Source organism: Primulina eburnea, chromosome 9, assembly GCF_022965805.1.
Source record: "Primulina eburnea isolate SZY01 chromosome 9, ASM2296580v1, whole genome shotgun sequence".
Taxonomy (NCBI): Eukaryota; Viridiplantae; Streptophyta; class Magnoliopsida; order Lamiales; family Gesneriaceae; genus Primulina; species Primulina eburnea.
This window is the reverse complement of record NC_133109.1, coordinates 33831102-33846203: the sequence shown is the minus strand read 5'-3', so window position 1 is coordinate 33846203 and position 15102 is coordinate 33831102. Positions and strand designations below refer to the sequence as shown.

The 15102-nt window shown below is 34.5% G+C and overlaps 3 protein-coding genes across 4 annotated transcripts; 2 read left to right on the top strand and 1 right to left on the bottom strand.

The window, feature by feature from the left end:
- Positions 1–244: 244 nt before the first annotated feature.
- LOC140841928 (root phototropism protein 3-like) lies at positions 245–3446 on the top strand. 2 transcript variants are annotated; one of them, XM_073209667.1, is made up of 4 exons: positions 246–663; positions 919–988; positions 1079–2404; positions 2689–3446. In XM_073209667.1, exons 1-4 carry the CDS (start codon positions 551–553, stop codon positions 3226–3228), a joined length of 2049 nt encoding a protein of 682 aa, XP_073065768.1. In that variant the 5' UTR covers positions 246–550; the 3' UTR covers positions 3229–3446. The 2 variants fall into 2 exon arrangements, with proteins under 2 accessions (XP_073065769.1, XP_073065768.1); XM_073209668.1 differs by lacking the exon at positions 919–988 and having other exon boundaries at positions 245–663.
- Positions 3447–5523: 2077 nt separating this feature from the next.
- On the bottom strand, positions 5524–9282 carry LOC140841927 (uncharacterized). The gene is made up of 4 exons (XM_073209666.1): positions 9137–9282; positions 7708–8353; positions 7443–7596; positions 5524–7320 (listed from the first exon to the last, which is right to left on the bottom strand). Exons 2-4 carry the CDS (start codon positions 7828–7830, stop codon positions 6224–6226), a joined length of 1374 nt encoding a protein of 457 aa, XP_073065767.1. The 5' UTR covers positions 7831–8353; positions 9137–9282; the 3' UTR covers positions 5524–6223.
- Positions 9283–11914: 2632 nt separating this feature from the next.
- LOC140840937 (uncharacterized) lies at positions 11915–13132 on the top strand. The gene has a single exon (XM_073208079.1). It carries the CDS (start codon positions 11915–11917, stop codon positions 13130–13132), a length of 1218 nt encoding a protein of 405 aa, XP_073064180.1.
- Positions 13133–15102: the final 1970 nt, after the last annotated feature.

Here is a 15102-nt window from a genome sequence, read left to right as displayed (position 1 = left end):
CCAAACTATATATATATATATATATATATATATATATATATATATATATATATATTTGAAATACATTTGGCTATATTTAATAAAGATACGGTGATATAATTTCCAGAGTGAATGTTTGTCATACTGACAAAGAATCCGTGGAAAACATTAAAACTGGACATGTGATTGGAAGCTTCATATACTTTGTTATTTATTTTTTAAGAATGTCAAGGTGAAAAATATAAAGAAATTACCATTTCAAGAAAGAATATGAAAAGCTTGCAGTCTTGGTTTGATACAGAGTATCAGAATTTGATGGCCCTTTATTTTCATCATTAGTGAAAAGATACAAAAACAGTGTTAGCCAGCCCATTACTCACAGCCTTGAAAATCAGTGCGCAACCCGACAATTTTCAGATAAATCCAATCAGATCATGTGGATTCTTCCCCTTCTACTTATCATCATCTACTAGTGGTGCTGTGCTCTCATTTTCCTCTGCACTTTTTGTAGGATAGGGGCATTTTCTTGAATAACTTCTGTTGGTCTTTAGTTTTAGTTCGAGTCTTCACTATGTGGGATTCAGAAAGTGAAGCTGGAGGGATTCGAGATTATAGCAATGGAGTCCTGTCATCAAGCAAGACTGGAGTCAAGACTGATGGGTTTGAGCAGAGAGGGCAATCTTGGTAAGTAACGCTAATTTTCTTCAATGTTGTGATATATTTTTGTGTAAAACTTACAATTTTTATGTAAAATTTGTGTGAAGGATTCTATGTCTCTTGGTGTAATTGATGTGTATGTGGAAGTATTATGTTTTATGTGAGTTTTATAACATAACATCTCTTTTGTTTTGGTGGGGTTGAGAAGTTAACTTATGCTGAAAATATTAGAACTTGATGGTTTTTTAAAATGGGGTCTTTCTGTGATGTTGTTGAGAATAGGTATGTTGCTACTGATATTCCAAGCGATCTTTTAGTTCAACTTGGAGATGTTAGTTTCCATTTGCACAAGGTAGATGTTAACTCTTTCATTTTTCACATTTTAGTTTCCGTAACACTTTTATATAAGATTGAGTGATGTTCAATCTTTCTTCCTGAATAGTATCCTCTTCTTTCTCGATGTGGAAAGATGAATCGAATAATATATGAATCGCGGGACGAAGAGTTGAACAAGATAATCCTAGATGAGCTTCCAGGAGGTCCCGAGGCCCTCGAATTGGCAGCAAAGTTCTGTTATGGAATAGCTGTTGATCTAACAGCAACGAATATCTCCGGTTTGAGATGTGCGGCGGAGTATCTTGAAATGACGGAGGATTTAGAAGAAGGGAATCTTATATTCAAAACAGAAGCTTTTCTGAGCTATGTAGTTTTATCTTCTTGGAGGGATTCTATTGTAGTGTTGAAAAGTTGCGAAAAATTGTCACCTTGGGCGGAAGATCTCCAGATTGTGAGGAGATGTAGCGAGTCTATTGCTTGGAAAGCTTGTGCAAATCCTAAAGGAATAAGGTGGCAGTATACAGGAAAACCCCCAAGAGTTTCTAGTCCGAAATGGAATGAAATGAAAGATTCTAGCCCGAGTAGAAACCATCAAGTGCCACCGGACTGGTGGTTCGAAGATGTTTCCATTTTGCGCATCGATCATTTTGTTCGCGTTATCACTGCCATTAAGGTAAAGGGTATGAGGTATGAACTGGTTGGAGCTTCCATTATGCAGTATGCGACTAAGTGGCTCCCAGGGCTCTTAAAAGAAGCATCTGCATCAGGTTTTAGTTTGGGATTAGGTTCGGGATTTGGGTCTTCAGTCGAAGAGGGAAGTAATAGTACCGATGTAGATATAAGTAACAGCAGCTGGAAAGGGGGACTGCACATGATAGTGGCGGGAAATAAAGAGGATACACCAATAGTTCAGGCCAAGGATCAAAGAATGATCATTGAAAGCCTCATAAGTATAATCCCACCACAGAAAGATAGCGTTTCATGTAGTTTTCTTCTCCGGTTGCTGAGAATGGCAAACATGTTGAAAGTGGCTCCTGCTTTGGTTACTGAGCTTGAAAAACGAGTTGGGATGCAGTTCGAACAAGCCACATTGGGTGATCTACTCATACCTTCTTACAACAAGAGCGAAACCTTATATGATGTTGACTTAGTGCAGAGGCTTCTGGAGCATTTCCTGATTCAAGAACAGGTGGAGAGTTCGAGCCCCCACACGCAGTCATTTTCTGATATGAAAATGTATGATGGAGCTCAACGGGGGACGAATCCTAATGCGAAAATGAGAGTGGCAAGGCTTGTCGACAGCTATCTCACAGAAGTATCGAGGGACAGGAACCTGTCATTGACGAAATTCCAGGTCCTGGCTGAAGCCCTACCTGATTTTGCTAGAACTTGTGATGATGGATTGTACAGAGCTGTTGATTCCTACCTAAAGGTAATCAATTTTATGTCAAAGTTCATGCATATTATGTTCAGCTCATATTTATCGTAAAATCTAGTACATTTCAACACACCGAAAGTAATTACCTGCAAAATTGCGACCTAAATAATTTAAACAGTATAACACCCCAAACCACATGTTCTGATTCACTATGCTCCATATGGCATGGACATTTGTTGTTAGCGGATATCATATCAAATCGAATTTCTGTTTCTTGAATTTGCAAATGTTTAATCATAGAAACCAAATTTTATCAATATTTGCTGATAATTTTATAGGCGCATCCAACATTGACTGAACATGAAAGGAAGAGACTCTGCCGTGTAATGGATTGCCAAAAACTCTCAATCGACGCATGTATGCATGCTGCACAAAATGAACGACTCCCTCTCAGAGTCGTCGTCCAAGTCCTCTTTTCCGAGCAGGTGAAAATAAGCAACGCCATAGCCAACAACACTTTAAAAGAAACTGGTGAATCCCAGTATCAGCCCTTGATATCCAACAGAAAAACTCTACTCGAAGCAACGCCACAATCCTTCCAAGAAGGATGGACTGCAGCGAAAAAGGACATCAACACACTTAAATTCGAACTTGAGACTGTGAAGGCCAAGTACTTAGAATTACAAAACGACATGGAAATGTTGCAAAGGCAGTTCGACAAGGTGACAAAGCCAAAATCAAGCTCTCCATGGAGTAGCGGATGGAAGAAACTGAGCAAACTTGCAAAGATTGCAGAAAATGGTGATGATGGAACTGATCAGGGAACAAATCCAGAACAAAGAAAGGCACCAAGAAGGTGGAGGAATTCCATTTCTTGAAAAACCAGTCTTAAACTAAGACCTCAGCAGATAAATTAATAGTTCAGCTCTGTGTTGTAAGATTTTTGTGCTTCGTTTTCATTTTTCCTTCTAAGACATTTGTTTCTAAGATAGGTGATTCAGAAACTAGTAATTATATTGTTACCATTGTTTGATGTGTGTTCTTTGATTCACCTCATTAAACTGTGCGGTTCGAAAGAAATATCGTTTGATGCGCATATTAACACTTGTAACTACACCGCACACACAAAAAAAGAAGTTGACTATATATATATATATATATATCTCCCAGACTTTGTTGTATAGAACATCACAAAGCCTGATTTTGTTATGAAAGTGGAGATGATTGGAAGTAGTTTTGGCGAATATGCCCCACAAAAAATACACCACACATGCAAAGCAAACAGCTTAGCGAACCCACTGTCATGCTGTCTACTACAGCTATGTATCCTTGGCCTTATTCTGTTATCTTTTATGGAGCAAGGAACTGATATTAATTAAATGTCACCCCCAATAATTGCACATTTCTTCTTTGGGGAAATAACAATATGGTAAAAAGTAAGTTGAACAAATATACCTCAACATGTTTGAACTGAAACAATGGCTACAAGCTATACTCTTACTCCACATGCTTTGAGTTGTTTGTGTCAGCAAAAGTTGTCTAAATACTTTATGCAACTCTTTACGTGATACAACGATAGGAGTTGCACCTTAATATGCTATGACATGTATAGCGTGTGTGCTCGATTGTTGGAAGCACGGTTCTTCAGTATGTCCGAGTACCGTGGTGACCTATCGAACATAATGAACCGTTCTGATAGCTCGGTTCTACAGTTCATGAGAATGATTTTAATTTGTAAAAACGATTGTTTTATTCCAATAGTGTTAAAAAAACATGGCTTTAAATTTTGACAACATGCGGTTGAAAAGTAGTGGGAAAATGAGAAGAATCAAGTATGAAGAGACATGGCACTTGAGGTTGTGTCTGAGACAGATAAGGAGACAAAAGATGCGCAGCCCACAAGCCATGATTGTCTGTATAGGCTTCAAACTTTATTATTAAAACAAATTGCAGAATGGGTTTAATTATGAGGAATAGATGCACTTATTTCAGTTTCTTTTTCATTTCGATGCTAAACATTTTAATCTTGAGTATTTTAAATAAATAAAAAAAATAACTTAATATGCCCGTGTTATTCACGAATTTAAGGTACATGTTTTTTTTGAAATTATGATAAAATAATTTATCATAGCTTAAGATACATGTAATATTTTTAAAATTTAAAAATTGGTCACATATAGATTTAATGTGTGCATTTCCTTTCGTCACATATTTTAAAAAAGTTTTGAAGGGCTTGCATGCTGACTTCATGCTAATGGAATCAATTACACGGATAAGCTCATGCATATAATTCATATATTAAACGCATGGAAATTAATAAATAGATAATATCGAAAAAAAAATTGAAAATTTGAATAATTAATTGGTTTTATTATTATAATTTATTTGGTTGTTTAATCATATATTTAAAATATGATTTTTTTGGGGGATTAAGTCAGATACCACTACAACAGACAAATGGCAGCTAGGTTGTGATGACATGGTAGTTGTGATTGTCATTTTCATAATCATAATTTTTAATAATTAATAGTAATAATATTTTTTTTTTCCATCATAAATTATTACCTTTTTTTTTTTGAACAACCAGTTCATATGCATTTGTTGAACAACCAGTTCAAAATTTTTAATTTGAGAGCTAAAATTAAATTTTATACAAATTTTCCTAAAATGTTTAGCAACTCCTCTATGATTAAGGGAAGTAATATACAATTTTTCTCCTAAAATGGTAGAGTAAGTCTTTTGTGAAACGGTCTCACTATTTATCTGTGAGACGTGTCAACCTTACAGATATTCACATTAAAAAATAATACTCTTAACATAAAAAGAATATTTTTTCATGGATAACTCAGATAAGAGATCCACAAAATTTCCCTAAAATGGTAATAGTTGGAAGATAATAATGATAATACCCTTTTCAATCCCACCAATTATCCCAAGGCAAATAGCCCAATCCAAACATAGCAATAACATAGTCATTACTAGTCGAGATCTCCAATATGTGGAGAAAGATTACATTGAGTCTATATATAACATTATCCCAAAGAAAAAAAAGTAATCGAAATTTCAAGAAAAGGCCCCATGACAGCACACACCACAGAAAGAGGCAATTTAAAAAAAAAAGACCACAAGAATCAGTAGAAACGGAAAAGCCAAAGAAGCAGAAGAGAAGTAAATAAACAGCTCAAACAAAGACTATATAACAAAGAACACCTCATAGTCAAATTTATACAACAAACACACAACATAACGATACAACAAGAAACAGTACAAATAATACATGCATGTCCCTCGTAAATACTGCAACTTATCCAACACAAACCTCACAAGTGGAAACCAACAATAAGATTTGGTAATGGATCTCTATTCCACAAATTCATGATGAATCTTTGGGGGCGCGGGTCCACCTTAGACTAATAGCTTCACTTAGTGATTGAAGACTAAAGATGCAATATTTTCAAGGGGAAAAAAGTATTAAAGCAGGAAACAATTGAAAATGGAAGGTGGGACCCCTACTCACCAAACACGCATGCTCTTGATCCATGGAGTTATTTCTCAACAATCGAAGAAAAAGGCACCACACCACTATGCTTTCATATCTACCACACTTTGCTTTCACCCCTAAAAAGTTCCAAATACAATCATTCAAGTCAAGAGTGTGTATTATAGCCCCATTTTTCTTCACCACCTCAAGAGTTAAAAAGCACAGATTTCATCCCATTAGGCTCCCCTTTTCTTGGCCCACACCACATACCAATGCACTAATAGGGTGAAAAGCATGGTAAATGCTGAAGTAGGGAGAATTCCCACCTTGCTACTTTCTTATTCGAACACACGTAGTAGTTTCTTCTTCCAGCCGTCTCTCTAAATAGAGTGTCAAGGAAAATAGGCAAGTTTGCCATTAAAGTTGGAGTGACCAAGAGATTCGGCCTCGAGTTTCATGAGTTTCAAGTGAGTAATAGCTTTGTCAATTATGAAAAGTGGATCCTTACTCTTCACCCCAGGGATGATACTCTCTAGGATCTTTAATGCCTCATGGACTTTAATCTTCTTTTCTCTCTTGCTGGAGTAGATGTCATCATAGCAGTTTCTCATACCGGCATTACTTGATTCCTCGTCGTCCTCATATCCATATGAACTGTCCAGTTTCGTGGTACTTTCAGTACCCACCAATGATGGTTGCTTGAAGCCACCATCAAGCAATTTTCGCCTTTTAGGCAAGTCATCAGAACTCGCCACTTCTTCGTCAAGTTTCTCAAATAATTTGTCCTTCCCATGCACATCTTGAGTGATATATGGAGTATGCCCCGTGCTAGTAACTTCATCATTTTCACCATCATCATCATCATCATCCTCATACTCCTCTTCACCATCAGAGTAAAGCAAAGCATCGATTTCTTCGGAATCTTCAAGCATCTCATCTTCTCCATCAGTCAACTGATTTTCATCCCATTTTTCTTCCCTGGGATTCACCAAAAAATGCTCGACTACTTGAGCTGCTGGTTTTTCGTGCGAACCATTAGCACAAGCAGGAATCTTGGAGGCAACAATCTGATTTTGGTGAGAAAAGGGGGAGCTAAAAAACAATCTAGTTTTATTTCCAGATTGGTCGAAAATCAGAAACTTTTTTCGAGCGCAAGTGGCGTCAATCGGTTTAGCTGCGACCCCAAGCCTGTTAAGTAAGCCGCATTGGGAATTTTTGAAATACGTGTTACCAGTACCATGTGGTACGTCACAATTTAGAGGTGGCAGTTTTAAGAAAGCGTCCACTGCATCTTGATGCCCAGCATTTGAACCAGGTAAAATAGAAACTGAAAATTCTGGCAAAGAAACATTGGCAGTACATGTGGAAGGAGGGATGCACTGGTCCAGCTGTAAAAGGGGCAAGTGGTCCAAACCAGGGGAGTTCCAAGCAGAGAACTGCTGACAAGTATGAGACTCTTTGACCATAACCATCCAGTCAAAAGAGCAACCTGGCACACAAGATTTATCAAAAGGAAAACCAGGTGGCATGATTGAAATAGTCATTACAAAGATAAGAAAAAGAATAGAGATAACTTAAGTGCATTTACCATAAAAATATAGATAAACATACCAGGATAATACTTGAATTTAGTCTGCAAATACAACAATTTTGGGTAGGCTAACAAAAACAAGGAAAAGGAAAGTGTGGCTAGCTTGATGTGGACACGAAAGCTTGGAAGCAAAACTACGTTACAGGTTTCAGCAAGTGACGGAAAGTACTCAGCCTGCAACAGTCAAAGAAGCAAGCTCAGTTGAATAAGGCAGTATCGAAATAGAATTTCAAACACACGAGATCAAATATCATAGCCAGAACTATGAACTAATCATGAACAAACCTGACAATTCTGCAAATGTCGAAAGCATTCTATTACTCTAACTATGATGGTTGTTCTCCCAGCAATCCCATTTTCATGTTTCAGCGCCCTAAATCTCGTCCGGCCAGCAGCTTGGCACACCATAACTCCTTTTGACACTTTAGCTGACTTCAGAAGACAAATTTTGGATGCAAAAATGATGGCTAGAATCTAGATATTGAGAAAGGGCGGGCTAAGCTGAAAACAAGCTTGAAGATGTCTAGTATTTGCTGTTTAGTAATAAAACTGACTGAAATAAAACAAAAGCTTACAGAGATAAAGAAGACAACTACAATTCAAAGTAAAGGTTACAATTGGCTCGTCTAAACAACTATTTGGCGTTTGAATCTTTTGGCTTCTGTTATAGGATAAAGAAAAAACAAGTAAAGAGAGGAAAGTGATTGGATCCCATGGATGACAAATTTGAAGGAATACGTAATAACGAGGATAAATTTGAAAGAAAACTAGCAACTTATAGAATAACCCTGCAGTACAGATTCAATGAGATAAAATTGTGAAAAACATCAATAGACAGACTCGGACCCTGCATAATGTCCAATTCCTAAATCAAATTGAGAAAACTGCAGTTGAATCATGAATGTTCAAATGTTGATACACCACTAGCAACCTGAAATAACAGAAAATGGGAATATCTGTTAGGCACAATGAGAGTGCTTAGCATATGTAATAGGCACAAAAGAATTAGAGAGACGCATAGTATAAAATTTGTAAATCAAAAGGAGTAAAAAAATTATAGAGACCACTTTAAGGATGTGAAAAACCGACCTTTGCAGAATTTTAAAAAGAGGAACTTAACAATTTATGAGGTTAGTAACTCCAAAATTTCTTACCATTTTTCTTCCTCCCGAGATCAAATCTTAATCTTGCATTCTCATCCAAATTTAAAATAGAACCGCATATCAAGTCATCTTAATTACTTGACATGACAACGAAATTATAAACATCACACCACTTTTTCAAATATTCACACATTCATGAACAAAAATGACAGCATAATCCGTCTATTAAAAAAAAAAAAGAGCTTTAAGAACCAGTTACTTGAACTGGGATGAACGTCAACAAATCTGTGATATACTTTGACTGTGAGCTATGTCCTAACGTATTTGCTTCAATTTACCGTAACTACAGACAAAATAAACATATATTGAAGATATCGGAAAGATAAAAAAAGGAAACCATAAAAATATAACCAAGAAAAAAAAAAGACAACAAAAAATCTTGACCAAAACGAGGAGAGATTTCCCAGATCTTATAGATCATCAGGAAGAGATCATAAACAAACTGAAAGTGAAAGCCACAAAAAAAGTAAGTATATATCAAGAATCAAGAAAATCGATAAACGAAAAAAGACAAAACACAGAATCTTGAGAAGGGTCTTCAGACAACTTACAGATCGCCTAGCAGAGTCGAAGATCCTGGGATTTCTGAAGGGTTTCAGTTCATGTGACGAATGGGTAAGATGCAGAGGAATGGGAGGAGAAGATAAACAGTGTTCAGTGGATAGCAGTTGACAGTAGGCAGCAATAATAAGGGGTTTGTTGTTATTATAAAGAAATATTATTCCCACTTTGCCCTTTGCTTCCTAAATTGAATATAAACTCTTTTTAAAAATTAAAAAATATATATATTGAATGGATATTTGGAACGAGAAATTAGCCTTCAGTCCCCAATCGTCGATTTTTTTGTGTTCAGTCACTGATAATTTTTTTAGTACCACATTTCTACATGTAGTGTACCACATTTCCACATGAAGTGTACCATATTTTGTATGACATAGTACCATAATTTTGTGGGTGAGAGTGAACCCAAAGAAATGTTTTGATTAGAGATTTTTCACCAACTTCCTCATATCTGGAAATGATTTAATTTTTTGTATTGAATTTTAATTTAAAATTATTAAAATAAATTATAAAATATATAAAAATTTAAAGGGTGAAATTTATATGAATGAATTTTGAATTTTAAATACATAAAAGAGTGAGTCTCATGTGAGATCGTTCACGGATCCTAATCTGTGAGACGGATCAATCCTACCAATATTAACAATAAAAAATAATAATACTCTTATCATAAAAAGTAATAATTTTTCATTGATGACCTAAATAAAGATCCGTCTCGCAAAATACGACTCGTGAAACTGTCTCACACAAGTTTTTGCTTACATAAAAATAATTAAATAAAATTAATAGTATGAAAAATAAAAACATAAAATGTATCTTTAAAAAATCAAATAAACAACCTATAAACAGAAAAAAAAAAAAAAAGAAAAAGAAAAAGAAAAAGAAGAATAGGGGGCTCATATTTTTGTTAGTAAACTGGTTTAATTTTGTTTACCACCTAAAAAAGACATTTTTTTGAGTTTATTAGACATGATTAAGAGTAAATGAATCAGTTGAGCAAAATATCAGTAAAAACACAATGTTTGTATTCGTCTCAAATCAAGTATATTTAATTTTGTATTCGATTCAAAACTCAAATTTTCTAAATTTATTCGTCTCAAATTAAGCATATTTAACTTTGAATTCGATTCAAAACTCAAGTTTTCTAAATTTTTTACTCGAACTCGACTCAAAATAAAGTTCGAGAGTTTGCCCTACATATGATCACATGATCAATATTTAAGGGAAACACACACACACACTAATTAAGTTCAAGCAGGTCTAACCACCCCATATTTAAGGCAAAAACTTCTGTGAGATTGTCTCACGGATCCTATTTGTGAGACAGATATCTTATTTGTGTTATATATCCATGAAAAAATATTCCTTTCAGGCTAAGAGTATTACTTTTTATTGTGAATATTGATATGATCGACCGGTCTCATAGATTAAAATCTGTGAGACGCTCTCACATGAAACTCACTCCATATTTAACGTGACATGATACATAATAATGATAATAATAAATTATGATAACACGTAGGTGGTGTGAAAAAAATTTAATAACATAAATAAAATAATAATATCAGCATTACTTAGACACATGGAAGATGTATAATCCGATTTAATCATTGACTTCTGATGGAAGGTAAGCGAAATCACACAAGTTTGGTTGACAAATCTCGAAGCAAAAGTTAAATTTTAATATTTATACATACTTTTTTTTTATCCAAAATAAAAACTTAAAAATTGTTCATCTTCTTTATATTTCCATGTTGATAGGACGACTATTTTTAAACACAAAAGTTAGTGGCATTTTCTAATAATAATATCCAAAATAACATTTATTTTTAAATATGTTCATTTAAATTAAATATAGTTTTGCAATTTAAAAAGTGAGTCATTTTACGATTATTTTATGATGTATTTGGAGTATTTCTCTTGTTACGATACGATCAAATGTTAGTTTTTGGATCATTAATATATACGTCAACTTTCATAAAAATATAAACACTCTCGATATAACATAAATAACGTCTATTTTACACAAATTATTTAAATCAAGACATGACTGACTGACTGGAATCTAATTGGAGTTAGGACACTGTTTCCCCACGGTTAAACCTCAGCCGCCTATGTTGGAAGAAACGAGAATTCATCATTTTTACCAGTAAAATGTTTTGGAGTTTGGAGCATTCCTTGATTCCAGCAATCAAACATGAAACTAACACCACACACAAGTACAGCACCAAATCTTAAAGAAACCACCTTTGACGCCTTGCATGCATGCAAATCCGTGCGCTCCTCCATTCCCCACACCGTATATATTCACACCAATCACCTAGTTTCTGTTCATTCATGATTTGATTCGATCGATTCTTGTCTCTTTTCTCTGCCACCGTCTTCGCGTTGGCCAATCTTTCTGGTTGATGGTGGTTGAGTTTTTTTTTTTTTTTTTGAGGATGTGATTTCTTGAATATATGAAGAGGTAGACCCTTTGATTTCGTAGAAGAACACATCGAGAAAAATAATGGAAATTGCGAGGATTAGAGAATTGTTGCTCCTGTGGTGTAGAATCCGAAGTTCCCGTGTCGCTCTCGTGGGTGGAAATCACACAGCTGCCAGATTTAGTACTCGCTAGAAGTCTTCCTCCATTGCCGCGCTTGATTTTCTTTCTCTTTAATAATTGATTTGTTTTCACTCCTGGTGTTAAAAAAAAAAGGAAAAGTAGGCTATTTTCACAGCGATTCGGATCTAGGATCTTTTTTTTATTTGTTTTGGGGTTGAAGATGGGGTATTTGGCTCGTGGGTGCCGAGCCAGGATTGGCGTGAATGAAATGAGTAATGTGGGGAAAATTGGGTTGAAGCCTCAGACCCTTTTGGTGATCAAGTTTCCTGATTCATGGGTTTTGCGGATCTTGTCGAGATCTCTGTTCTTGGCGCTGGTTTTGATGGCATTGCCTTCGCTTGGCTATGTGATGAGAACTTCCATTTCCAATTCGGACACTACCACTGCCAACAGCTTCAAGATTTTACCGGTTCTTTTACGCGATTTAGTGGACGAAGGGCTTATCATGAAAGGCCAGAAAGGTCTGGTTTTAGGCGCTGGAATCGGTGAGATCGATAAAGATTTCGAGTTCTTGAGAAACCGTGGCATTGATTTGGTTGCCGATTATGACATAAAAGCTGCGAGCCAGGTGTTTGATTTTTTATTTGTGAGGAGCTTCAGCGGAATTGAGTTGATTGATCGATCTCTTAAAGAGGGTAGCATCGTGATCTCGCAATTTGGGAATGATCCCTCCAACGAACTGCAATTTCTTGGAAATTATAAAATTGTATACCTCAGGAGATTCGAGTACACTGTGGTGGCAATGAAGAAAGTCGGGGTGTCACCGAATGGTTCTGCATTTCCCCCAACGAGACAAGTTTCTTACGATGATGACACAGCGTCCGAGGAGGAGAAGAAAGCTGCACTGAAGGGATTGGAGGACGCTTTTCTTGAGCCGCCTACAAGAGCGCTGTTGAGGAAAAGACCACGCTTCACATCAAGAAAGATCAAGTTTCTACCTGATCTGTTGAAAGATTCTTTGGAGGTGTATCCCCGGCGAATGTTCATATCCGATGACACAAGTGCGTTAGACTGGTTTTACAAGAACTATCCCATGAGGGATCAAGAATTCGAGGTTTATGACATGGAGATCGTTGGCAACAAACACAAGAATGACAATGGTGGGATCCTGCCTCAAGAAACAGGAGTGTCGGCTTGGTTAACGAAGAACGTAAGGCAGAAAGACTACGTCGTGATGAAAGCTGAGGCGGAAGCCGTGGAGGAGATGCTAAAGGATAAGACCATATCTCTTGTGGATGAGTTGTTCCTGGAATGCAAGAACCAATGGCAGCATGGAAAGAACAAGAATAAAGGAAGTAAAAGAGCTTATTGGCAGTGTTTGGCATTGTATGGAAAAGTAAGAGACGAAGGAATTGCTGTCCACCAGTGGTGGAATTGATTTATTTGAAACACTTGCAGATTGTTGCAATATTTTTTCCTCAATTTTTTATGGTTTGAGTTGTGTTTCTTCTGATTGTAGAATGCTTGCTTGGTGATGTAAATAATAGAAAGAGAGAATTAAGAGTGTTCATGTCTTGTTTCTTCTATTTTTCGATTCTTGGTAGTGAAAAGTGTTTAAGTTCAAGTTTAGTCTTTTGATTTAACTTTTTTTTTTTTTTTTGTTTTACTTATGTGCATTTATCTGGTTAATGACTCGTATTTTGCAATTATTATGCTTTTTGTTTTGGGTGTTTATATGACTAATATGAAGCATGCATGTTGTGCGTAAATATCAGTTACAAGTAAAAATATAGACAAAAACTTGTGTGAGACGGTCTCACGGGTCGTATTTATGAGACAAATCTCTTATTTAGGTTATCTATGAAAAAGTACTACTTTTATACTAAGAGTATTACTTTTTATTGTGAATATCGGTATGGTTGATCCGTCTCACAGATTAAGATCCGTTAGACGGTCTAACATGAGACCTACTCAAAAATATAATATTGATTGTTGTGATATTTTTGTCTGATTAATCTATGTGCGCATAAAGTTACTAATTCTTGACAAGCATAAATAAAGAGAATGTCTTCTAGTTATCACCAATATTGAACATATTTTATTTTCTTATCACAGCCAATTGCAATTAGTTAAATTATTTATTTTATTCCAAGTATTTGTTTGGATAAATAAAATTATGATAGTACTATTCAACAAAGTTTCATGACCTATTATTATATGAATTCGCTAAAATAATATTTGAAACAAAACAAAAATACAAAACTCACGTGATGATGTATCATGTATCAATTTTGTGAAAAAAATTTCCAACCCGATCCTATTTATGAAAAGTATTATTTTTTATTCTAAAAATATTACTTTTTAATTTAAGTTTGAATTGAATTAACCAATTTTCACATAACTAGATTCGTAAAACTTTCTTATCATAGATATACTCAACAAAAAAATTACTTTTCATAACATACGAACAAAATATTGCGTGAAGAAAAAAATGTTAAATTTTTTAATCTTTATTTTTGTTGTTGTTAGGATTAACGAAACTTTTAAATTTTGTAATATATACTTTTACTTACAATTATCTATTTATTAATCCCAAGACTATTTAATTGTTCGTATATAACTACCAGATTATCAAGTAATTTCATATGATCTTATATGAATTTAAAAACTATTAGAATATTTAAATAGTTTACATACCTAACAATTTAATTTTTTTTTTGTAAAAAATAGTCAATAAATAAAATTTTAAAGTAATAAATGAACATACTTATGAATTACTTGAGCCTTCTTACCTATTAATTCGACTATTCCGTTAGAATTTACCAACCTCTTCATTTTCTCATGTAACATTTATTAATGAGTCTAGTACTACTACTACTAATAATAATATATACTTCTATAATATAAAATTAAATTTGAAACACTTATACTTCTAAGTTTAATGTTTATGAGGAATTTTTTTAGAATATAAAAAATTCTTCTTTAAAATTATAAAAGTATTTTATTTTCATTTAATAAAAATAATTTTAATATCATTTTAATATTTTTTTTCTTTTATCATTACTGTATCTACTTTCTAATTTTTTTAAAACTATCGAATATTTATTTAATTTTTTTTCCAAAATTTTGAATTTTTAAAAGATTATATTATTTTTAATATAAAATTATTACAATAAAACAATAAACTAAATATAAAAACATTTTAACACATAAATATAATATAGTGTGTGCAAAAGATATCTAGTAATAATATGTGTTTTTAAAATCGGACCAGATAAGTTGGTTCGACCAAGAACCAGCCATTGGTCCGCTCTGAACCTCTTCTATAAATCGTTTTAACGGTTAAACTTGCAAGAATCGGTTAGACCAGTCATTAACCGATGAACCAGTTTTAAACCGATCCGCTCG

Excerpts from the sequence above, each read along its gene's own strand:
- LOC140841928 (XM_073209667.1), top strand. The coding sequence starts at position 551 with ATGTGGGATTCAGAAAGTGAAGCTGGAGGGATTCGAGATTATAGCAAT. Across the intron at positions 664-918 it reads GAGCAGAGAGGGCAATCTTG|GTATGTTGCTACTGATATTC; the intron begins GTAAGTAACGCT and ends TGTTGAGAATAG. Across the intron at positions 989-1,078 it reads TTAGTTTCCATTTGCACAAG|TATCCTCTTCTTTCTCGATG; the intron begins GTAGATGTTAAC and ends CTTCCTGAATAG.
- LOC140841927 (XM_073209666.1), bottom strand. The coding sequence starts at position 7,830 with ATGGTGTGCCAAGCTGCTGGCCGGACGAGATTTAGGGCGCTGAAACAT. Across the intron at positions 7,597-7,707 it reads GACATTTGCAGAATTGTCAG|GCTGAGTACTTTCCGTCACT; the intron begins GTTTGTTCATGA and ends TGACTGTTGCAG. Across the intron at positions 7,321-7,442 it reads TAAATTCAAGTATTATCCTG|GTTGCTCTTTTGACTGGATG; the intron begins GTATGTTTATCT and ends CTTGTGTGCCAG.
- LOC140840937 (XM_073208079.1), top strand. The coding sequence starts at position 11,915 with ATGGGGTATTTGGCTCGTGGGTGCCGAGCCAGGATTGGCGTGAATGAA.